The sequence below is a fragment of the Arvicola amphibius genome, chromosome 1 (genome assembly GCF_903992535.2).
Source record: "Arvicola amphibius chromosome 1, mArvAmp1.2, whole genome shotgun sequence".
Classification (NCBI taxonomy): Eukaryota; Metazoa; Chordata; class Mammalia; order Rodentia; family Cricetidae; genus Arvicola; species Arvicola amphibius.
Genome location: NC_052047.1, coordinates 92873439 through 92899254, shown reverse-complemented (window position 1 = coordinate 92899254; position 25816 = coordinate 92873439). Strand labels below are relative to the sequence as shown.

Genomic DNA, 25816 nt, shown 5'->3' with positions numbered 1-25816 from the left:
AGGCAGGTCTGAGGATTCCTGCAAGGGAGTGCGGGCTTCTTCAGGTTGTGACGCAAGGAATAGGTCCTCCTCTGGCACTGGGGAGATCCAACCAGTTTCAGTCACAGCAAAGATTGGTCTAGGACACCAAACGCCTCCGGGCTGTTTTGAAGGAAGAGATGGGCAGGCGCCAATGCAGGAGCTCCTCCAACAACATGAAAGGCAACATGACATCACCACAAGCCAGACATCCCGAAACAACAAGAATTGAACACCCTACCCCAGAAGATATAGAAGAAACCGACATTAAACAGTACTTTATGAAAATAATAGAGGACCTTAAACAGGAGGTAAAAAACTGCCATAAAGAAATGGAGATGACAAACAAAAAGGTAGACGAAATAAATAAATCTCTCAAAGATACCCAAGAAAAACAAGAAAAACAAGAAAAAGCAATCAAACAGGTAAGGGAAACAGTACAAGACCTGATAAATGAAATGGAGGTATTGAAGAAAACACAATCTGAGGGACGACTGGAAATGGAAACTCTGAGTAAACGAACAGAAACTTCAGAGACAAGTATTTCCAACCGAATACAAGAGATGGAAGAAAGAATCTCGGACTCTGAAGATACTATAGAGGAAAAAAACTCACAGATTAAAGAACTAAACAAATCTAACAAATTCTTAACACAAAATATTCAGGAAATCTGGGACTCCATGAAAAGACTAAACCTAAGAATAATTGGGGTAGAAGAAGGAGAAGAATTACAACTCAAAGGCCCAGAAAACATATTCAACAAAATTATAGAAGAAAACTTCCCCAACCTAAAGAAGGATGTTCCTATGAAGGTACAAGAAGCCTACAGAACACCAAATAGACTGGATCAAAAGAAAGCATCCCCACGCCATATAATAATCAAAACACAAAACATACAGAATAAAGAACAGATATTAAGAGCTGCAAAGGAAAAAGGTCAAGTAACATATAAAGGGAAACCTATCAGAATTACACCTGATTTCTCAATGGAAACCATGAAAGCCAGAAGAGCTTGGATAGATGTGCTACAGACACAAAGGGAACATGGATGCAAGCCTAGACTATTATACCCAGCAAAGCTTGCATTCACCATTGATGGAGAAAACAAGATATTCCAGGACAAAAACAGATTTAAACAATACGCAGCCACAAATCCAGCCTTGCAGAAAGTAATAGAAGGAAAATCACAAACCAAGGAGTCCAACAACGCCCACAATAACTCAGGCATCTAGCAACCCTTCACCAGCACAACTAGAAGAAGGGAAACACACAAACTCTACTACTAAAAATGACTGAAGTTAACAACCACTGGTCATTAATATCACTTAATATCAATGGACTCAATTCACCTATAAAAAGGCACAGGCTAAGAGACTGGATACGAAAACAGAATCCAACATTTTGCTGTTTACAAGAAACACACCTCAACCAAAAAGACAGACACCTACTCAGAGTAAAGGGTTGGGAAAAGGTTTATCAAGCAAATGGCCCTAAGAAACAAGCGGGTGTGGCCATACTAATTTCCAACAAAGTTGACTTCAAACTAAAATCAATCAGAAGAGATGGAAAGGGACACTTTATACTCATAACAGGAAAAATCCATCAGAATGAAGTCTCAATCCTGAATATCTATGCCCCTAATATAAAAGCTCCCACTTATGTAAAAGAAACACTTCTAGAACTCAAGGCAGCCATCAAACCACACACACTAATAGTTGGAGACTTCAACACTCCTCTCTCACCAATGGACAGGTCAATCAGACAGAAACCTAACAGAGAATTGAAAGACTTAATGGAGGTAATGAACCAAATGGACTTAACAGACATCTATAGAACATTCCACCCAAATAGGAAAGAATATACCTTCTTCTCTGCGGCTCATGGAACCTTTTCGAAAATTGACCATATACTTGGTAACAAAGCAAACTTCCACAGTTACAAAAAAAATATTAGTAACCACCTGTGTCTTATCGGATCACCATGGATTAAAATTAGAATTCAACAACAATGCTACCCCCCAGAAAGCCCACAAACTCATGGAAACTGAACAGTCAACTACTGACCCACACCTGGGTCAAGGAAGAAATAAAGTCTTTCTTGAATTTAATGAAAACAAAGACACAACATACTCAAACCTATGGGACACAATGAAAGCAGTGCTAAGAGGAAAGTTCATAGCACTAAGTGCCCACTTAAAGAAAACGGAGAAAGCACTCATTGGTGACTTAACAGCACACCTGAAAGCTCTGGAAAAAAAAGAAGCAGACTCACCTAGGAGAAGTAGAAGACTGGAAATAATCAAATTGAGGGCAGAAATCAACAAAGTAGAAACACAGAAAACAATCCAAAGAATCAATGAAACAAGAAGCTGGTTCTTGGAGAAAATCAACAATATTGACAAACCCTTAGCCAAACTAATCAAACGGCAGAGGGAGAACACACAAATTAATAAGATCAGAAATGAAAATGGGGACATAACCACAGACACAGAGGAAATTCAGAAAATCATTAGATCTTACTACAAAAGCCTGTATGCCACAAAATTGGAAAATGTAAAAGAAATGGACAGTTTTTTAGATAAACACCATATACCAAAGTTAAACCAGGACCAGGTAAATGCTCTAAATCGTCCTGTTAGTCGCGAAGAATTAGAAACTGTTATCAGAAACCTCCCTACCAAAAAGAGCCCAGGACCAGATGGTTTCAATGCGGAATTCTACCAGAACTTCCAAGAAGACCTAATACCTATACTCCTTAAGGTATTTCATAATATAGAAACACAAGAGTCACTGCCAAATTCCTTCTATGAAGCTACAGTTACCCTGATACCTAAACCACACAAAGACTCAACCAAGAAAGAGAATTACAGGCCAATCTCACTCATGAACATTGACGCAAAAATTCTCAATAAAATACTGGCAAACCGAATCCAAGAACACATTAGAAAAATTATCCATTACGATCAAGTAGGCTTCATCCCAGAGATGCAGGGCTGGTTCAACATACGAAAATCTATCAATGTAATCCATCATATAAACAAACTGAAGGAAAAAAACCATATGCTCATCTCATTAGATGCTGAAAAAGCATTTGACAAAATTCAGCACCCTTTTATGATAAAGGTCTTGGAGAGATTACGGATACAAGGGGCATTCCTAAATATAATAAAAGCTATTTACAGCAAGCCGACAGCTAACATCAAATTAAACGAAGAAACTCAAGGCTATCCCACTAAATTCAGGAACACGACAAGGCTGTCCACTCTCTCCTTATCTCTTCAATATAGTGCTTGAAGTTCTAGCAATAGCAATAAGACAACATAAAGGAATCAAGGGGATTCAATTTGGAAAGGAAGAAATTAAACTTTCATTATTTGCAGATGATATGATAGTATACATAAGCGACCCCAAAAACTCCACCAAAGAACTCCTACAGCTGATAAACTCCTTCAGTAACGTGGCAGGTTACAAGATCAACTCCAAAAAATCAGTCGCCCTCCTATACACAAAGGATAAGGAAGCAGAGAGGGAAATCAAAGAAGTATCACCTTTCACAATAGCCACAAATAGCATAAGATATCTGGGAGTATCTCTAACCAAGGAAGTGAAGGATTTATTTGACAAGAACTTTAAGTCTTTGAAGAAAGAAATTGAAGAGGATACCAGAAAATGGAAGGATCTCCCCTGCTCATGGATTGGGAGGATCAACATAGTAAAAATGGCAATTCTACCAAAAGCAATCTATAGATTCAATGCAATCCCAATCAAGGTCCCATTAAAATTCTTCACAGAGATTGAGAGGACACTAATCAACTTTATATGGAAAAACAAGAAACCCAGGATAGCCAAAAAAATCTTATACAATAAAGGTTCTTCTGGAGGCATTACCATCCCTGACTTCAAACTCTATTACAAAGCTACAATATTGAAAACGGCTTGGTATTGGCATAAAAACAGAGAGGTTGACCAATGGAATCGTATAGAAGATCCGGATCTTAAACCACAAACCTATGAACACCTGATTTTTGATAAAGGAGCCAAAAGTACACAATGGAAGAAAGAGGGCATCTTCAACAAATGGTGCTGGCATAACTGGATGTCAACATGTAGAAGAATGAAAGTAGATCCATATCTATCACCATGCACAAAACTCAAGTCCAAATGGATTAAAGACCTCAATATTAATTTGAACACATTGAGCTTGATAGAGGAGAAAGTGGGAAGTACTCTACAAACAATGGGCACAGGGAAACCGTTTCCTACGCATAACCCCAGCTGCACAGACTTTAAGGGCAACATTGAATAAATGGGACCATCCTGAAGTTGAGCAGCTTCTGTAAAGCAAAGGACATTGTCACTAAGACACAAAGGCAGCCTACTGACTGGGAAAAGATCTTCACCAACCCTGCAACTGACAAAGGTCTGATCTCTAAAATATATAAGGAACTCAAGAGACTAGACGGTAAAATGCCAATTAACCCAATTAAAAAATGGGGCGCTGAACTGAACAGAGAATTCTCAACAGAAGAAGTTCGAATGGCCAAAAGACACTTAAGGTCATGCTCAACCTCCCTAGCTATCAGGGAAATGCAAATCAAAACAACTTTGAGATATCATCTTACACCTGTCAGATTGGCTAAAATCCAAAACACCAATAATAACCTTTGCTGGAGAGGTTGTGGGGTAAGGGGTACACTCATCCATTGCTGGTGGGAATGCAAACTTGTGCAACCACTTTGGAAAGCAGTGTGGCGGTTTCTCAGGAAATTCGGGATCAGCCTACTCCAGGACCCAGCAATTCCACTATTGGGAATCTACCCAAGAGATGCCCAATCATACTACAAAAGCATATGCTCATCTATGTTCATAGCAGCATTATTTGTAATAGCCAGATCCTGGAAACAACCTAGATGCCCTTCAGTGGAAGAATGGATGAAGAAACTGTGGAATATATACATGTTAGAATACTACTCAGCGGTAAAAAACAATGACATCTTGAATTTTGCAGGCAAATGGATGGAAATAGAAAACACTATTCTGAGTGAGGTAACCCAGACCCATAAAGATGAACATGGGATGTACTCACTCATATTCGGTTTCTAGCCATAATTAAAGGACATCGAGCCTATAAATTTGGGATCCTTGAGAAGGTAATAAGAAGGTGAACTCCCAAAAAAAGATATAGTAATCCTCCTGGATATTGGAAGTAGACACGATCGCCAGGCAAAATTGGGAACTTGAGGGTTGGGCAAGACTGGGCCAAGGGAAGATGGGGAGAGAAAAGTGTGAAGGGGAGAACGGGGGGAGCTCGGAGGAATGGGGTGCTTGGGATATAGGAAGGGTGGATATGGGAGCAGGGAAGCATATATCTTAATTTAAGGAGCTACCTGAGGGTTGTCAAGAGACTTGACCCTAGAGGGGTTCCCAGGTTTCCAGGGAGATGCCCCCAGTTAGTTCCTTGGGCAGCTGAGGAGAGGGAGCCTGAAAAGGCCAGTTCCTATAGCCATACTGATGAATTTCTTGCATATCACCATAGAACCTCCACCTGACGATAGATGAAGAAAATGACAGAGCCCCACATTGGAGCACCGGACTGAGCTCCCAAGGTCCTGATGAGGAGCAGAAGGAGAGAGAACATGAGAAAGAAAGTCAGGACCGTGAGGGAACCTCCAGCTGGCGACAGATGGGGAAGGTGACTGAGCCCCACATTGGAGCACTGGACTGAGCTCCCAAGGTCCTGATGAGGAGCAGAAGGAGCGAGAACTTGAGGGAGAAAGTCAGGAACGAGAGGGGTGCGTTCACTCATGGAGACAGTGGGACAGAACTAATGGGAGATCACCAACTCCAGTTGGAATGGGACTGATGGATCATGCGACCAAACCCGTCTCTCTGAATGTGGCCAACAGCGGGGGCTGACTGAGAAGCAAAGGACAATGGCTCTGGGCTCTGATTCTTCTGCATGGACGGGCTCTGTGGGAGCCTTCTCAGCTTGATCCATCACCTTCCTGGACCTGGGGGGAGTTGGGAGGACATTGGTCTTAGCATAGAGTGGGGAACCCTGATGGCTCCTTGGCCTTGAGAAGGAGGGAGGGGAGGTATGGGTGGAGGGGAGGGGAGGGAAGGGGGAGAAGGAGGGGAGGGAAGGGGGGAGGAGGGGGGGGGGGGGGGGGGGGAGGAGGAGGGAAGGAGATGGAAATTTTTAAATATAAAAAAAATAATAAACCATGAAAAAATAAATAAATAAATAAATAAATAAAAATAAACCATGAGGAAAAATAAATAAATAAAAAAATAAGAATAAATATAAATAACATTAAAGATAACTCCTAGAGAAGCATAAATTATGACACTCATGGATGTCAACAACTGATTTTAGACTAAGATTTAAGAAGGAATTTACCAATAGATATCACTGATATACATGGGATCTATGACTAAAACTATATTAATTAGTCTTATTACTACTTTTCTTCTTTTATGAGTATTGTATAGTAAAACCAACAATAAATGAGAAAAAGTATTTTTAATGGATCTGAGCAGATTTTAAATTCAAAACTTCTCTTATTTTCATACTATATTCAGATTTGAAAAAGCGGTCAGACACAGTGGTGCATGCCTTTAAGCCCAGTGCATGGGAGGCAGAGGCAGCAGTTCTCCGTAAGTTAAAGGTCAGCTTGGTCAACATAATGAGTTTCAGGACAGCCAAAACTACATAGGAAGATCCTGTTTCCATGAATAAAAAACATACAAAGATTTGGAATGGCTAAAAATGACCTTACTTATGAAACTTTTGAAAAATAGCAGGTTACCCTAATCTTATCACCAGCAAATAATATATTAAATCTACTAAGACTTATACTATCACATGATAGGGCTAATTTTTAAATTTCTCTAATATATCTCAGTATCAATACCATAAAACATAGAGGAAAACCGACTATCTTACTCAAAATAATCTTACATAAGTACATCTTAAACAAGCTACACAGGGTAAACTAAAGCCAACTAGAACTGTCATGACTTTGGTACATCATCTGCTGTCAGCTTTAGAGAGACATAAACACAATCAGTGAGAAAAGAGGAAGTCAACGGCAAGACCTGCTTTTTTAAAAAAACAAAAGTAACCTTCTAGTTTGAGTGACAACATCAGTTCCTCTAAGACTACAATTGAAAAAGTATAAAAAGTAACAGACACTGAAGGTCATTATTAGAAGTAAGTTCATAGTTACATTATAAACAGACCTTCATACATTTTAATTATACAAAAATTGCTATTTATAAGTTTAGAGAGAAAAAAATTAAAAACAAAGAAATACAAGAATAAACATGTCCTGATTGTGCCAAAAAAAAATATTAGTTTCTAGATCTCTGGTCAGCATTTAACACCCAGAGTCTGAGGTTCTTAATGTAAAAATGTGTCATTTCAAGAAGAAAGATATAAGTTCATAATTTCTCAGACACCTTCAACTCCAACTTCATGAAGGTTCATTTCTTTCGCTTTCTATCTTGCCTTTATGTAAAGATGTATAAGGAAAAACAAGAAATAAGAAATATATGCCCTGGGTCCCCTCCTTCATTAGCCTGCCTGCAGCAAGGTAGGCCCTTTGTCAGCGAGCTGCTTGGCCTGCAAGGAGACCTCACAGTCTGCCAGAGGATCCATCATTCATTGGGGTGAGTGAGGAGTGAGTGCCTGAACCTAGGCAACTGCCCTGAGAGGGACCACCGACATTCCCGAACTCCCCCCCCCCACCGCACCCCACACTTCCTGCTCTTCCTGCAGGGGTTATTCTCCCTGGATACTGCCTCTATCTTCCTGTCCCTTACCAGCTTGCACCCAGAACCGCCCCACCCCCACCTGATCCTCCCGTCTTTGGGGCCACAAAAATCCCACAGCTCAGCCTGTTTAGGCGCTGGGGACCTGGAATTCAGTGCACCCAGGCCAGTGGGAGGTCCCGTCCTTCATTAGCCTGCCTGCAGCAAGATAGGCCCTTTGTCAGCTAGCTGCTTGGCCTGCAAGGAGACCTGACAGTCTGCCAGAGGATCCATCATTCACTGGGGTGAGTGAGTGCCTGAATCACGACAGCTGCCCCGAGAGGGACCACCGACATTCCCCAACTCCCCCCCACCCCATACACACACACCTCCTGCTCTTCCTGCAGGGGTTATTCTCCCCGATACTGCCTCTCTCTTCCTGTCCCTTCCCAGCTTGCACCCAGAACCCCTCCACCCCCGCCTCATCCTCCCAACTTTGGGGCCACAAAATCCCACAGCTCAGCCTGTTTGAGAGCCGGGGACCTGGAATTGAGTGCACCCAGGCTGGTGGGAGGTCCCCTGTTTCAATAGCCTGCCTGCAGCAAGGTAGGCCCTTTGTCAGTGAGCCGCTTGGCCAGCAAGGAGACCTGACTGTCTACCAGAAGATCCATCATTCATTGGGGTGAGTGAATTGAATTTATTGGGGTGAATTGAACTTCTAAAAGAAGACCCAAAGGGGATTATTCAAAGGAAGAAATGAGCAGGCGCCAATGCAAGAATTCCTCCAACAATTTGAAAAACAACATGAAAGCACCAGAAACCAGCGAACTTATAACAGGAGGTCTTGAACACACTAATCAAGAAGTAGAAAAAATTGACTTTATGAAAGTAATAGAGTCCCTTAAACAGGAGGTGAAAAACTCCCTTAAGGAAATGGACGAGAAGAATAACAAAAAGTTTGAAGAATTGAGTAAATCCGTAAACGATATCCTAGGAAACCAAGAAAAAAACAATCAAACAGATAATGGAAACAGTGCAAGACTTGAAAACTGAAATGGAGGCAAGGAAGAAAACACAAACCGAGGGCCAGCTGGATATGGAAAATCTATGTAAACGAACAGAGACTACAGAAACAAGCACAACCAACAGAATACAAGAGATAGAAGAGAGCCGGGCGGTGGTGGCGCACGCCTTTAATCCCAGCACTCGGGAGGCAGAGGCAGGCGGATCTCTGTGAGTTCGAGGCCAGCCTGGTCTACAAGAGCTAGTTCCAGGACAGGCTCTAAAAAAGCTACAGAGAAACCCTGTCTCGAAAAACCAAAAAAAAAAAAAAAAAAAAAAGAGAGATAGAAGAAAGAATCTCAGATTCTGAAGATACCATAGAGAAAATAAATGCACTGATCAAAGAAAACAGCAAATCCAACAAATTCTCATCGCAAAACATTCAGGAAATCTGGGACACAATAAAAAGACCAAACCTAAGAATAATAGGCGTAGAAGAAGGAGAAGAATTACAGCTCAATGGTCCAGAAAATATATTTAATAAACTTATAGAAGAAAACTTCCCAAACCTAAAGAAAGATATTCCTATTAAGGTTCAAGAAGCTTACAGAACACCAAATAGACTGGATCAAAAAAAAACATCCCCCCGCCATATTATAATCAAAACACAAAACATACAGAATAAAGAAAGAACATTAAGAGCTGCAAAGGAAAAAGGTCAAGTAACATATAAAGGGAAACCTATCAGACTAACACCTGCTTCTCTATGGAAACCACGAAAGCCAGAAGGTCCTGGATAGATGTTTTGCAGAAACTAAGAGACCATGGATGCAAGCACAGATTACTATACCCAGCCAAGCTTTCATTCACTATAAATGGAGAAAACAAAATATTCCAGGATAAAAACAAATTTAAACAATACATAGCCACAAATCCAGCCTTACAGAAAGTAATAGAAGGAAATTCACAAACAAAGGAGTCCAGCATTGCCCAAAATAACTCAGACATCTAGCGACCCTTCACCACCACATCTCAAAGAAAGGAAACACACAATCTCTACTACCAAATAAAAAATGACAACCGGAGTTAACATCCACTGGTCATTAATATCACTTAATATCAATGGACTCAATTCACCTATAAAAAGGCACAGGCTAAGAGATTGGATACGAAAACAGGATCCAACATTCTGCTGTTTACAAGAAAAACTTCAACCACAAAGACAGACATCTACTCAGAGTAAAGGGTTGGGAAAAGGTTTATCAAGCAAATGGACCTAAGAAACAAGCGGGTGTGGCCATACTAATTTCTAACAAAGCTGACGTCAAACTAAAATCAATCAGAAGAGATGGAAAGGGACACTTTATACTCATTACAGGAAAAATATATCAGAATGAAGTCTCAATCCTGAATATCTATGCCCCTAATACAAAAGCACCCACTTATATAAAAGAAACATTACTAGAACTCAAGGCAGCCATCAAACCAAACACACTGATAGTGGGAGACTTCAACACTCCTCTTACACCAATGGACAGGTCAACCCGACAGAAACCTAACAGAGAATTAAGAGACTTAATAGAGGTAATGAACCAAATGGACTTAACAGACATCTATAGAACATTCCACCCAAACAGGAAAGAATATACCTTCTTCTCTGCGGCTCATGGAACCTTTTCGAAAATTGACCACATACTCGGTAACAAAGCAAACTTCCACAGTTACAAAAACATATTAGTAACCACCTGCATCTTATCGGATCACCATGGATTAAAATTAGAATTCAACAACAATGCTACCCCCAGAAAGCCTACAAACTCATGGAAACTGAACAGTAAACTACTGAACCACACCTGGGTCAAGGAAGAAATAAAGAAAGAAATTAAAGTCTTTCTTGAATTTAATGAAAATAAAGACACAACATACTCAAACTAATGGGACACTATGAAAGCAGTGCTAAGAGGAAAATTCATAGCACTAAGTGCCCACTTTAAAAAAAAAAAAAACGGAGAAAGCACACTTTGGAGAATTAACAGCACACCTGAAAGCTTTAGAAAAGAAAGAAGCAGACTCACCTAGGAGGAGTAGAAGACTGGAAATTATCAAACTGAGGGCAGAAATCAACAAAATAGAAACACAGAAAACAATCCAAAGAATCAATGAAACAAAAAGCTGGTTCTTGGAGAAAATCAACAAGATGGACAAACCCGTAGCCAAACTAATCAAACGGCAGAGAGAACACACAAATTAATAAGATCAGAAATGAAAATGGGGACATAACCACAGACACAGAGGAAATTCAGAGAATCATTAGATCTTACTACAAAAGCCTATATGCCACAAAATTGGAAAATGTAAAAGAAATGGACACTTTTTTAGATAAGTACCATATACCAAAGTTAAACCAGGACCAGGTAAATGTTCTAATAGCCCTGTTAGTCGCGAAGAATTAGAAACTGTTATCAGAAAACTCCCTACCAAAAAAAGCCCAGGACCTGATGGATTCAATGCAGAATTCTACCAGAACTTCCAAGAAGACCTAATACCTATACTCCTTAAGGTATTTCATAATATAGAAACAGAACAGTCATTGCCAAATTCCTTTTATGAAGCTACAATTACCCTGATACCTAAACCACACAAAGACTCAACCAAGAAAGAGAATTACAGGCCAATCTCACTCATGAACATCGATGCAAAAAATCTCAATAAAATACTGGCAAACACAATCCAAGAACACATTAGAAAAAATATCCACTATGATCAAGTAGGCTTCATCCCAGAGATGCAGGGCTGGTTCAACATACGAAAATCTATCAATGTAATCCATCATATAAATAAACTGAAGGATAAAAACCTTATGATCATCTCATTAGATGCAGAAAAAGCATTTGACAAAATTCAGCACCCCTTTATGATAAAGGTCTTGGAGAGATTAGGGATACAGGGGTCATTCCTAAATATAATAAAGGCTATTTACAGCAAGCCGACAGCTAACATCAAATTAAATGGAGAGAAACTCAAGGCCATCCCACTAAATTCAGGAACACGACAAGGCTGTCCACTCTCTCCTTATCTCTTCAATATAGTGCTTGAAGTTCTAGCAATAGCAATAAGACAAAACAAGGGTAGAGAATGTGGAGTGAGGGGTACACTCATCCATTGCTGGTAGGAATGCAAACTTGTGCAACTGCTTTGGAAAGCAGTGTGGAGGTTTCTCAGGAAATTTGGGATCAACCTACCCAGGACCCAGCAATCCCACTCTTGGGAATTTACCCAAGAGATGCCCAATCATATTACAAAAGCATTTGTTCAACTGTGTTTATAGCAGCATTATTTGTAATAGCCAGAACCTGGAAACAACCTAGATGCCCTTCAGTGGAAGAATGGATGAAGAAAGTGTGGAATATATACATACTAGAGTACTACTAGGCGGTAAAAAAACAATGACATCTTGAATTTTGCATGCAAATGGATGGAAATAGAAAACACTATCCTGAGTGAGGTGACCCAGGCCCAAAAAGATGAACATGGGATGTACTCACTCATAATTGGTTTCTAGCCATAAATAAAGGACATCGAGCCTATAATTCGTAAAAATCCTAGAGAAGCTATATAAGAAGGTGAACCCAAAGAAAAACATATGGTTATCCTCCTGGATACTGGAAGTAGACAAGATTGCCGGACAAAAAATGGGAATATGGGGGTGGGGTGGGATGGGGGAGGGGGGATGGGGAGAGAAAAATGTGAAGTGGAGGATGGGAAGAGCTTGGGGGAATAGGATGGTTGGGGTATAGGAAGGGTGGATATGGGAACAAGGAATTATATATCTTAATTAAGGGAGCCATTCTAGGGTTGGCAGAGACTTGACTCTAGAGGGGTTCCCAGGTGTCCAGGAAGACGCCCCCAGCTAGGTCCTTGGGCAGCTGAGGAGAGGGTGCCAGAAATGTCCAGATCCTATTGCCATACTCATGAATATCGTGCATATCACCATAGAACCTTTACCTGGCACTGGATGGAGAAAATGACAGAGCCCCACATAGGAGCACCGGACTGAGCTCCCAAGTCCCGATGAGGAGCAAAAGGAGGGAGATCATGAGCAAGGAAGTCAGAACCGTGAGGAGTGCGTTTACCCATTGAGACGGTGGGACAGATCTAACGGGAGACCACCAAGTCCAGTTGGAATGGGACTGATGGAACAGGGGACCAAACCGGACTCTCTGATAGTGGCTGAGGTGGAGGAGGACTGAGAAACCAAGGACAACGGCAATGAACATGAACTCTACAGCATGGATGGACTCACTGTGAGCCTTGTCAGTTTGGTTGCTCACCTTCCTAAATTTAGGGGGAGCTGGGACGACCTTGGACTTAACATAGTGAAGGGAACCCTGATGGCTCTTTGTCTTGGAGAGGGGTGGAGTAGGGGTATGGGTGGAAGGGAGGGGAGGGAAGGGGGAAGAGATGGGAATCTTTAAAATAAATGAGAAAAAAAAAGACAAAACAAGGGGATCGAGGGGATTCAAATTGGAAAGGAAGAAGTTAAACTTTCGTTATTTGCAGATGATATGATAGTGTACATAAGCAACCCGAAAAACTCCACCAAAGAACTCCTACAGCTGATAAACTCCTTCAGTAATGTGGCAGGATACAAGATCAACTCCAAAAAATCAGTCGCCCTCCTATATACAAAGGATAAGGAAGCAGAGAAAGAAATCAGAGAAGCGTCACCTTTCACGATAGCCACAAATAGCATAAAATATCTTGGGGTAACTCTAACTAAGGAAGTGAAAGACCTATTTGACAAGAACTTTAAGTCTTTGAAGAAAGAAATTGAAGAGGATACCAGAAAATGGAAGGATCTCCCTTGCTCTTGGATTGGGAGGATCAACATAGTAAAAATGGCAATACTACCAAAGGCAATCTATAGATTTAATGCAATCCCCTTAAAGATCCCATCAAAATTCTTCACTGATCTTGAGAGGACAACTTTATATGGAAGAACAAGAAACCCAGGATAGCCAAAACAATCTTATACAATAAAGGAACTTCTGGAGGCATTACCATCCCTGACTTCAAACTCTATTACAGAGCTACAGTATTGAAAACAGCTTGGTATTGGCATAAAAACAGAGAAGTCGACCAATGGAATCGAATAGAAGACCCGGATCTTAACCCACAAACCTATGAACACCTGATTTTTGATAAAGGAGCTAAAAGCACACAATGGAAGAAAGAAAGCATCTTCAACAAATGGTGCTGGCATAACTGGATCTCAACCTGTAGAAGAATGAAAGTAGATCCGTGTCTATCACCATGCAAAAAACTCAAGTCCAAATGGATTAAAGACCTCAATATCAATCTGAACACACTGAACCTGTTAGAGGAGAAAGTGGGAAGTACTCTACAACATTTGGGCACAGGAGACCACTTCCTACGTATAGCCCCAGCAGCACAGACATTAAGGGCAACATTGAATAAATGGGACCTCCTGAAGCTGAGCAGCTTCTGTAAAGCAAAGGACACTGTCACTAAGACAAAAAGGCAGCCTACTGACTGGGAAAAGATCTTCACCAACCCCGCAACAGACAAAGGCCTGATCTCCAAAATATATAAGGAACTCAAGAGACTAGACTTTAAAATGCTAATGAACCCAATTAAAAAATGGGGCACTGAACTGAACAGAGAATTCTCAACAGAAGAAGTCCGAATGGCCAAAAGACACTTAAGGGCATGCTCAACCTCCTTAGCAATCAGGGAAATGCAAATCAAAACAACGCTGAGATACCATCTTACACCTGTCAGAATGGCTAAAATCAAAAACACCAATGATAGCCTTTGCTGGAGAGGATGTGGAGTAAGGGGTACACTCATCCATTGCTGGTGGGAATGCAAACTTGTGCAACCGCTTTGGAAAGCAGTGTGGAGGTTTCTCAGGAAATTTGGGATCAACCTACCCCAGGACCCAGCAATCCCACTCTTGGGAATTTACCCAAGAGATGCCCAATCATATTACAAAAGCATTTGTTCAACTATGTTTATAGCAGCATTATTTGTAATAGCCAGAACCTGGAAACAACCTAGATGCCCTTCAGTGGAAGAATGGATGAAGAAAGTGTGGAATATATACATACTAGAGTACTACTAGGCGGTAAAAAACAATGACATCTTGAATTTTGCATGCAAATGGATGGAAATAGAAAACACCATCCTGAGTGAGGTAACCCAGGCCCAAAAAGATGAACATGGGATGTACTCACTCATAATTGGTTTCTAGCCATAAATAAGGGACATCGAGCCTATAATTCGTAAAAAATCCTAGAGAAGCTATATAAGAAGGTGAACCCAAAGAAAAACATATAGTTATCCTCCGGATACTGGAAGTAGACAAGATTGCCGGACAAAAAATGGGAATATGGGGGTGGGGTGGGATGGGGGGATGTGGGGATGGGGAGAGAATAGTGTGAAAGTGGAGGATGGGAAGAGCTTGGGGGAATAGGATGGTTGGGATATAGGAAGGGTGGATATGGGAACAAGGAATTATATATCTTAGTTAAGGGAGCCATTCTAGGGTTGGCAGAGACTTGACTCTAGAGGGGTTCCCAGGTGTCCAGGAAGACGCCCCCAGCTAGGTCCTTGGGCAGCTGAGGAGAGGGTGCCAGAAATGTCCAGATCCTATTGCCATACTCATGAATATCTTGCATATCACCATAGAACCTTCACCTGGCACTGGATGGAGAAAATGACAGAGCCCCACATAGGAGCACCAGACTGAGCTCCCAAGGTCCCGATGAGGAGCAAAAGGAGGGAGATCATGAGCAAGGAAGTCAGGACCGTGAGGAGTGCGTTTACCCATTGAGATGGTGGGACAGATCTAACGGGAGACCACCAAGTCCAGTTGGAATGGGACTGATGGAACAGGGGACCAAACCGGACTCTCTGAAAGTGGCTGACGGTGGATGAGGACTGAGAAACCAAGGACAAAGGCAATGAGCATGAACTCTACAACATGGATGGGCTCACTGTGAGCCTTGTCAGTTTGGTTGCTCACCTTCCTGGATTTAGTGGGAGCTGGGAGGACCTTGGACTTAACATAGTGAAGGGAACCCTGATGGCTCTTTGTCTTGGAGAGGGGTGGAGTAGGGGTATGGGTGGAAGGGAGGGGAAGGAAGGGGGAGTAGGAGGGGAGAAGTTGGAAATTTTTAATAAAAAAATGAGAAAAAAAAATATATGCCGTTTTTTTGTTAAGCTTTGATCTATTTGGAGGGTTTATTTTTCTGTTTGTTTGTTTGTTTTGTTTTTGACACAGGGTCTCTCTAATGTAGTCCTGGCTGTTCAGGAAGTGAGTACATAGACCTGTCAGAAAATCTGGTGACAAGTCCCTCCTCTGACTACCCATGACTTCTCAGCTTAGCTCTGCCAGAGCATGCACCCTGCAAGACTTTTAAAGCCCTTCTATATAGTGAACCCCTCTGGTCTGAAGATGTCACAAAAATAATGGCATGGTAACACTGCCTTCTCTGGCAAGGCTGCATGTCTATGCAGTCACAGAGAATCATTTAGCTGGTTATTCTGCCATTATCACAAAACAATGCAAACATGTTTTGAAAAAGTTCCATTTAAATAATCAGACAATTAGCAAACCATTTGCTCTGGCCAGACCTCTGACTCACTTGGTTAAATGCTTGATGCACAAACATGAGGCCTGTGTCTGGATCCCCAGCAGTGAGGAAGAGACAGGGAGATTTGGTCAGCCAGGAAAGCCGGATCAGTGAGCTGTAGGCTTAGTGAGAGAACCTTTCTCAGAAACATAAGGCACAGAGTGACTAACTAATAAAGACATTAATACTGAACTCTGACCTCCACATTCCCATTCACATTAAGTGTACACATATACGCATACACACACATACACACGCACACACAGGGTGGGAGTGAGCAAGTGAGTTTGGGGAAGATAGATGCCACACAAAACATACAACTCAAAGGCTTAATACACAAAATGACCATCTAATAAACTAATCCTAGAGTAGATGTGTACCTAGAAAGCCACTGAACTGCAAGAAGCTTGCTCAGGACGACCATATTCCTACGTAGATCACTAAGAAGAATGTGTGTCATTGCTGGTAACATACTTAATAATAACCAGGACTGACATCAACTGTGTACACTTTTATTTGCAACTTACATAAATTTCATCACCTAATTCAAGAATAATTCTTTCCAGGAATACCATTTAAAAACATGATCTTCCTAGCACAAAGGCTCTTACCAGATGACATAAGAATGTTCAAGCTCTCTAGTTTCCCATACTGAGCAGCCACAAACAGGGGTGTGATTCCAAAGTCATCCTGGCATTCTCTGTCTGCTCCATTTTTAAGAAGCAGTTTTATAATCTCAGCATTTCCCTGAAGCACAGATACATATTTTATATTAAAAAATCTTTCTTGTTGTATTTTACTTTTCTTATCTTCTCAGTAAAGAAAAACTTTGAGAAAAAATGCAGTGTCTTGATAAAATGGATAGAAAAGACATGACTAATCAGATTACCCTACACTTCTGCACAACCCATTAAGTATAAACATACTAAAAACTGGTCTCTAGCAATTTTAACCCTTAAAGTCATATAAAGTTAGATTACTAACTCAAGCAGTAATAAACATGCCTTCTAAACATGTAATTATAATAAAATATACCATTTTTCCTTATCCCACAGATTCTGATCACCTCATAACTATGTACCAACATTTTAAATTTAGATAATCCCTACAGACCAAAGCAGCTCTGGTCCTATAGCAGCTTGCTTATTTAGAATGGTCATTAGTATTTAGACTGCCTTTTTTGTGCTGTACTAATCATTACAAACCATAGGCAAGTAAGAAGCAAGAACTCTATAGAACTGCCATTATAAAAAGGTAAGACACACAATTTACATGGAAATGAAAAAATAAATTCAGAGATTACCTGGAAAGAAGCCTGGTGCAAGGAATTCCATCCACACATAGAATGGAATCCATTGACATTTGCTCCGTGTTGAAGTAACAGCTTCAGAACATCTATCTGTCCACTTTCAACAGCTGCAATACAGCAATCAGAGAAATTACAGTCAGCAAAAAGGTATTTGTAGGACTCGACAGTTTTACAAAGTTCTAATCATTTTATACAACTTGGAATGCACAATGCTATGATCATTCCTAAACATTTATCATAACTATCTCAGCCTGATTTCATGTGCATAGGCCTTTCTGCATATTGGGCTAGGGATATGGCTCTGTGAGGAATACCCTTGCTATGTAAGTCCCCAGAACACATGTATACCTGGGCTGTAATCCTAGCGCTCCCTCAGCTACAACTGAAGCAGAGATGGGTAGATGTACAGAAGCTCAGAAGGCAGACTGGAGTATGCAGGGGTGAACAAGAGACCCTGACTCTAACAAGGCGGGGACAACTAAGGTTCTCCTATGACCTCTATATTTGAAACACCCACTACACGCACATATCTTTCACACATACATGTACACACATTCAGATTTAAAATAAACTATACCCACATGTATTAGTTTCAAACTACAGAAAATTGAAGAATAAAGAAAAAGAAGTCCAGGGTTGGGGAGATAGCTCCATTGGTGAAGTACCATGGACATTTAAGGACCTAAATTTGATCCCCATAACATACTCTTAAAAAACTAGACATGGGGCTGGAAAGGTGGCTCAGTGGTTAAGAACACTAGCTGTTTTTTCAGAGGACCCAGGATCAAATCTCAGAACCCACATGGTGGCTCACAACCATCTGTGGCTCTAGCCCCTTCTGGATTCCTTAGACACTGAACACATGTGGTGCACAGACAAATGCACCACAAATGCACCCTTTAAGAAGGGGGGTGGGGAATAAAAAGACAAAAAACAAGACATGATAGGCAGCACTTATAAACCTAGCATTGGAGAGCTAGAGGGAGGCAGATCCCTGAAATATACTTGAAACTGATTTTATTCACCCAATTTTGAGATATACAACTAATATTTAAACATACTGTCTGCAATCTATTTCAATCATAATTGATTAGCTTAGAAACTAAATAACATGTTTATGGCAAAATACTTCATCAATTTAATCATTACAGTAATACTGGAGAATTGTTTACTGTTTATTGGAGACATATAATTACTAAACTTGAATTGTAGTATATCGATACATTTATACAAAGTTTGGGAACTAAACTGTCTTTTCCTGAACTATGTGCTTACACACACTTTTAACACTTGAATGCAGTGATAATTCATGTGATTCTCAACAGTAAAAATGTGACAAGGAATACTATGAAATAAAACAAACTTCTTCTTACACTAGATTATTGCTAACCCATATGAGAAGTCTACTATAGAACACTGTTCCAGAATCAGTCTATACACAGAAGACAAACGTTATGTGGTGGTTTGAATAGGGATGGCCCCTAGAGAGCAGGGCTGTCCAGCTGAAAGTTTAGACACTTCCCCCTTCTTCCAGGTCGAGTTCTATATGTACTCTATTCTCTGTTATGTACTTAATTTTCTATACAATTCTACAGTAAAATGGGTTTTTGTTATATCAGTTTATGCCAAGCTTTTCTCACTACATCTTTTATGAACCAGAGGTTATTTGTTATCTGTTGCAGCTTTCTCTGGTCCTGTGGTTATGATGACATCTGAAGGAACCAGGACAAAAACTATAATGACTTTTCCCTTTTAATCTGTTCATTTAATCTGTGTATCCTCAAGTTTGGTTTTGACTACAGACAAGTAAGACTTTGACTACTGCAAAGACAACAGAGTTAAGGACTATTCTGGTCCAAATGATTATTACCGATTAGTTGTGATTATGTCCTTCCTCGTCACACACAAGCAGGACATCCTCGTCACACACACACACACACTGCTTGTGTGTGACGAGGAAGGACATTGAATCTATCATTTCAAGACTGTCATTAGGAATATAGGATTGTCCACTATTACTCCTCATTTCTTAACTAAAGTTTATAAACATGATTATAAAGTGGGACTTTCCCATTAAAAATTGAAATTAAATCTCTCTCTCTCTCTCTCTCTCTCTCTCTCTCTCTCTCACTCCCACACACACACACACACACACACACACACAAACACACACACACACACACATTCAGAAAGATTTCTAAAATGTATCATGACCATTAATCTTTACCCTCAAATGTTCAATATTTTATTGACATTTACAAGATTTTTGTCTAATTATAAAGCTATAATTCTATCTTACAAATTCCTCATATATAAAGCCAGGTGTTGTGCACACATTTGATTACAGCAGGCAAGAAATACAGGCAGGAAAATCTCTTGAGTTCTAGGCCAACGTGGTCTACATATCAAGTTCCAGTCCAGTCAAGACTTCACAGTCTAAAACAACAAACTTTGTATGTGCCCAGTGGTTAACAATCGTAAACATAAATAATTGATGGGGAAAATCAAGGCTTCATAGTATAAGAAAAACGTCATGGTGACTATCCAAATACAGTTCTACATGTTATCACTGATATTTCTAATGGCCATTTAGATAACAGAGAAATCATATCCAGAAAAACACATCCTCCAGTCACATATAAGACAAACCCTAAAATTCTATTATCCTTTTATGTACTAATTAGCATTCCATCTATTTTCTTTGCACAAAGTTAAGAGAAACACTGTAATTTTTAAAATCTAATATCCCTAAGGGATGCTAGCTGAGTGGTTCAGAAAATACATAGCATGTGTGAGACCCTGGGGTCCATTACCACCACTAAAGAACAAGAGTAAAACAGCCGCCCTAAACTTAGACAGTCTTCTAAGACATCTTCTCCAAAAGCTTTAACACTAGGTTACATAACTTTTACTATGACTCAAGTTTTTAATTCATATAGCAAAATTCTCTTTTCAGGAATTAATTTTACAAGTACTGATCCATATTATGATTTATTGAAATAAATTATTATTCTGAGGATTCCTTAGCAAAGAAAATATGTACATACCATAAATTATCCTTAATTCCAAAGATTCCTGCTAGTGAAGGAGCAAAAGTTTAATTTTCTTTCAGCCATACCAGTCAGTAATAATCATATATAACTGACCAGTGGCAGTAACAATGAAGAATAAAGGATAATGGATCATGTAATCATCCAGTTAATAGTCATAACCATGCTACACAGCAGCTCTACTCAATATCACTCACTAACTGCTGTTAATCTGCTAACTGCTTGTCATCAGTCCATACAAGATGTGACGCTTTACCAAGATGGAAAACGACTTTACCCCTGTCATTATCTTTAGCTGAAATTTTGCTCAAGGCGAGACTTCAAAGATAAAGTAGTGTGATGCCACATTCTGACTCAAGCATCTTACAAGGACAGACTGACACTCTGAGTAGCATTCACTCACTGCTCCATGGCATCCTTTAGCCTAACTCCTAATTCCCAGCTGGTCTGATGACCTAGGACTGGTGTGTGAAGTCAGCCCAAAGATGAAACTCTGATCACCTGTTTCACAAAAGTGGCCCTAGATAGCCTGAGCTGTTTTTACTTACACAGTTTCAATGGTTTGCCTGAACAGTTTTACCATCAATTTGTTTCCTTTTGTATCTAATAATGTTTACATTAATTGATAATGAAGCCAGGCGATGGTAGCACACGCCTTTAATCCCAGCACTCGCACCCAGAAGGCAGAGGCAGGCATTAAGCCCCGAGGTCAAATTCCCAGTACCTACATAAATCCCCAGGCATGACCATGCATTTATAACCTCAGGGCTATGGGGACAGAGGCAGAAGGATTAAGGTTCAGTATGATGAACTGGTGTCAAGGGCATACTGCAGAGAGTGATAGTGCAGGAAACCAATGTCTTTTTCTGTGTGCACAGGCTCTTATATGTACGCAAACACACACACACACACACACACACACACACACACACACACACACACCTACCTTAAAGCTGAATTTTATAACACATAAAAATTTTAAATGTTTACACTCACAAAAAAGTACTTCCACTGATATTTTATTTTCATGTGACTAACAAATACTAGATAGATACTCTCGTTTTTTAAATGAAGCAACAAGCTTGCAATAAATAAGTGGTCATACAAGTTATATGTGGTAGGACCAAACTAGAGTCTAGATATACTAATTCTACTTCAATGACATCCTCTGAATTTCCACATGTCTCAGTCAATCTGAGTCAACCAGTTAATCAAAAATGTTTCTAAGACTCCAACAGAACCAGAGAGATAGAGGGAATAAAATAAATGGTTATTAGCAGTGGACAACTTAAGATTTGGCTATGATCCTTAAGGAATTAACAGTTCCACCCTGAAGAAGTCTGACTCGTGACAGGTAACAAATTATTTCTTCCTTATAGCCTTAATCCTTTAATACTAAGAAAAAGGAAACAAAATCTTAGTAGATAACGTTGCAAGGATTGCTCTACTCCAAGCATCACTGGTCTTCAGCACTACCCTGGGCAACAACTCACCATGGGTTTTGCAGCTTTAAATAAACATTTCCAAGTCCTGAATACTACCACCACCCAAGGGTAGAAAAACAAAAGAGAAACCTTTAAAAATAGCCTTTCAGTTTCAGAACCAAAAGAAATATTCTATAACAGTTTACTAAAAAAAAATATTTCTCAAAGTACATCTGTACCAAAAATAGCATACATCACCTAAAAACAACGGTGTAGTTTCTTCTAAAGTAGTTGCATTAGGATCTGCTCCAGCTTCCAAAAGAATCTGTGTGATCTTCCAATGTCCTTGACTCACAGCAAGATGTAATGCACAGAAGCCCTCAAAAGTCTTTGTCTTAATGTAGTTTTTCGATGAATCTGTGGAAAAGGGGAAACCTGTTGGCCAAAAGATTATCAGTTCTACTTCTTGAGTATGAAAAACAAAGACTATACGAGGAATTGAACGAAATACTAAAATGCCAGTGTTGCCAATGAACAGCACTATGAGGCAGGATCCCTGTGGGAACAGCCCTTTGGTATTTATGCAAGGGAAACTATGCCCACACATTGTCAGCACTTTAGAGGCAATGGGACTGAGAGAACAGAGCTGATAAATGAGGCAAAGTTTCATGCAATCGTCAACTTTATTTAAAGCATCAGACAATTTATATTCATTTGGAGGGTTAAGAAGAGTCACAAGAGTAAAGTGTATAATCACAAAAACAAACCAAACATGGCAAAAACATGTTTTTCCATAGGATCAATAGTCATTTGTAATGAATAATCTGAAGTAAACTCGCTCCTATCTGCTACAACTGGGAGGAGCATGAAAATACATTCCAAGAACAATTCTATGTTCTGAAGAAATTGATATCACAGGACTCTTGGGTTTTTTTCGTTGTTGTTTGCTTTGTTTTTTTTGTTTTTGTTTTTGTTTTTGGAGTTATCTCACAAGGACTCAAAATTCTCCTTAGCACAACTCCATTCTTGAACCATGTTCCAACAATGTACTGCAGGTTTTCCTAGTTTAACTTGTGATGAAGGAGAAGAGGGAATGGCAGGGGTTGAAAGGCAAGATGTGAGGTAGATGCAGCATCAAATATTTATTCACTGAAATATTAACAAACCTGATTTTATTTCTATGAGAACAATTTCTATCACTACTTCCTTATATTCAACTAATAACATAAGGGCAATTTAGAATACTTTTCATTTCTATGTGTGTACACATATATGCATGTCTGTGTGTAAAGGGAAGTGAATATGCACATGTGAACCTCGTTCAGAGGCTGGAGGACAACGTCAAGTATTGTCCTCAGGAATACCATCCATCTCCTCTGAGAAAGGAGCTCACAATGAGGCTAGACACGTTGCCAGGAACCCAAAGGATCAATCTCCACCTCCACAGTACTACCATGCCCAGAACTCTACCTGGGTGCTGGGACTCAAGCTCTAGTCCTCAAGCTTGTAAGGCAAGCACTTTACCAGCTATCTTCCCAGCCCTTAAAAACTCCTTGTTAGGAGCATAGTATGACGGTTCTTGAACCTACAGATCTCCAGAGAAACCAGGAATATTAGGCACACAGAACTGTCTTTTCAATGGGAAAGATGAAGAAAAACCAGTTTTCTATCCAGAAAGCCGAGAACTGGAAGTGATGAATATCCTGGTGATGTGCATTATCTGATGGGCCAGGCCATATCAAGCTCTTACAACCAAGACAGAGGAGATGAGTAATCTAAACGATCCTTACAGCCAGAAGCTCCCCCAAGCTCTTTCAGCAGGACCAGAGGTGGCTAAGAGCCCAAATGGCCTGTATGACAGAGACCAGGTCAGAGCTCTAGGCCCTTAAGTTAGTACAGGTAGTCTATTTCTAGAACCTATAATCTTGGAAGAAATGGCATGTACCCTGAGTTGAGATTAAATGTAATTATGCTTCCTTGTGCAGTCCTCTGTGTGCGCTGAGAGCTATAACCGAATCCAGCTGTAGTGTGAAGCGGCGGGGCTGCGTCCCGCCACCCGGCCGCCGGCCAACTCCACACCCGAAACAACCACACGGAAACTGTACTCCTTTAAAACACTGCCTGGCCCATAGTTTCAGCCTCTTATTGGCTAATTCTCACATCTTCCTTTAACCCATATTTAGTAATCTGTGTAGCACCACGAGGTGTGGCTTACCAGGAGAGATCTTAACCTGCGTCCATCTCGGAGAGGAGAAGCATGGAGACTCACTATGGCGACTGCCTGAAGCGTCTCCCCCACTCTACTTTCTTGTTCCCACAATTCTGTTCTGTCTACTCCACCTACCTAATTTTCTGTCTCTTAAAGGGCCAAGGCAGTTTTCTTTATTAATTAACCAATGAAAGAAACATAGACAGATAACTCTCCTCCATCATCCAGCAGCCAAGAGGCCCACACATGCTTTTCGACTACACTAATGGTGCTGTGGGAACTCCTTCAGCCTCCTTGTGCCATGGGATTGTATCACACCAGCAAACTTTTTTTTAATCAAACTGTACTGGACTTAAACACATTGGGAATAAACCACCTGTATTAGTCTCCCTGAAATTCAATCCAGCTTGATGAAGAGAGACATGTATAGACCTAATCTACATGGGAAGTAGAATGTAGAAAAAGACAAGATCTCCTGAGTAAATTGGGAGCATGGGGACCTTGGGGTTGAAGGGGAGGAGAGAGGCAGCGAGAGGAGCAGAGAAAAATGCAGAGCTCAATAAAAAATTTTTAAAAAGTGCCTTATCAGCTGGACAGTAGTAGTGCATGACTTTAATCCCAGTACTCAAGAGGCAGAGGCAGGTGGATCTCTGTAAGTTCAAGACAAGCCTGGTCCACAAGAGCTTGTTTCAGGACAGGCTCCAATGCCAGAGAAACCCTATCTCAAAAAAAAACAAAAAACAAAATAAAACAAAACAAAAGTGCCTTCTCACAGAAACAGAATTCCAGAGGTAATTGGATCCTCAATCAAGTCAATTTATTGAGAGATTCAGCATTATTTCAGGTATTACAGAGAGGAAGGAACTTCGAGAGAAAGTGCCAAGAGAAGCATCAAGAGATTCAAAGACAGACTCCTGACAACAGGATACCTAGGCCATGGCAGCCCTCAGGAAAGAAGAAAGGATGGACTCCAATACTGAAGAAAAGGAATATTAATTCTTGTCTTGGTAGAGTTTCTATTGCCATAAAGAAACATCATGACCACTGTAGCTCTTAATAAAGGATAGCTTTTAATTGAAGTGGCAGCTTACATTTCAAAGGTTTGGGTCATTATTGTCACAACGAGACTTGGTGGCATCCAGACAGACATGGAACTGGAGAAGTAACAGAGTGCCACACACTTTGACCTTCAGGCAACAGGAAGTGATCTATCTCACTGGGTGTGGCTTGGGCATGAGATCTCAAAGCCTGCCTGCACAGTAACACACTTCCTCCAACAAAGTCATGCCTCTTAATAGTGCTACTCTCACTGGGTACCATTTTCTTTCAAACCACCATATTCCACTCCCTGGCCCCCACAGGCTTGCAGTAATATCAGAATGCAAAAATGCAATC

At 40.4% G+C, this 25816-nt stretch overlaps 1 protein-coding gene across 2 annotated transcripts in view; it reads right to left on the bottom strand.

Annotated features, from left to right (window-relative positions):
• The window catches only part of Asb3 (ankyrin repeat and SOCS box containing 3), a 104954-nt gene that overhangs the window by 39688 nt on the left and 39450 nt on the right, over nucleotides 1-25816 (bottom strand). For both annotated transcript variants that reach the window (XM_038316869.1, XM_038316878.1), the window contains exons 3-5: nucleotides 22471-22629; nucleotides 17733-17845; nucleotides 17041-17176 (exon numbers count right to left, since the gene is read on the bottom strand). In XM_038316869.1, the coding sequence (XP_038172797.1) occupies nucleotides 17041-17176; nucleotides 17733-17845; nucleotides 22471-22629 (408 nt within the window). The remainder of the gene's footprint in view (nucleotides 1-17040; nucleotides 17177-17732; nucleotides 17846-22470; nucleotides 22630-25816) is intronic.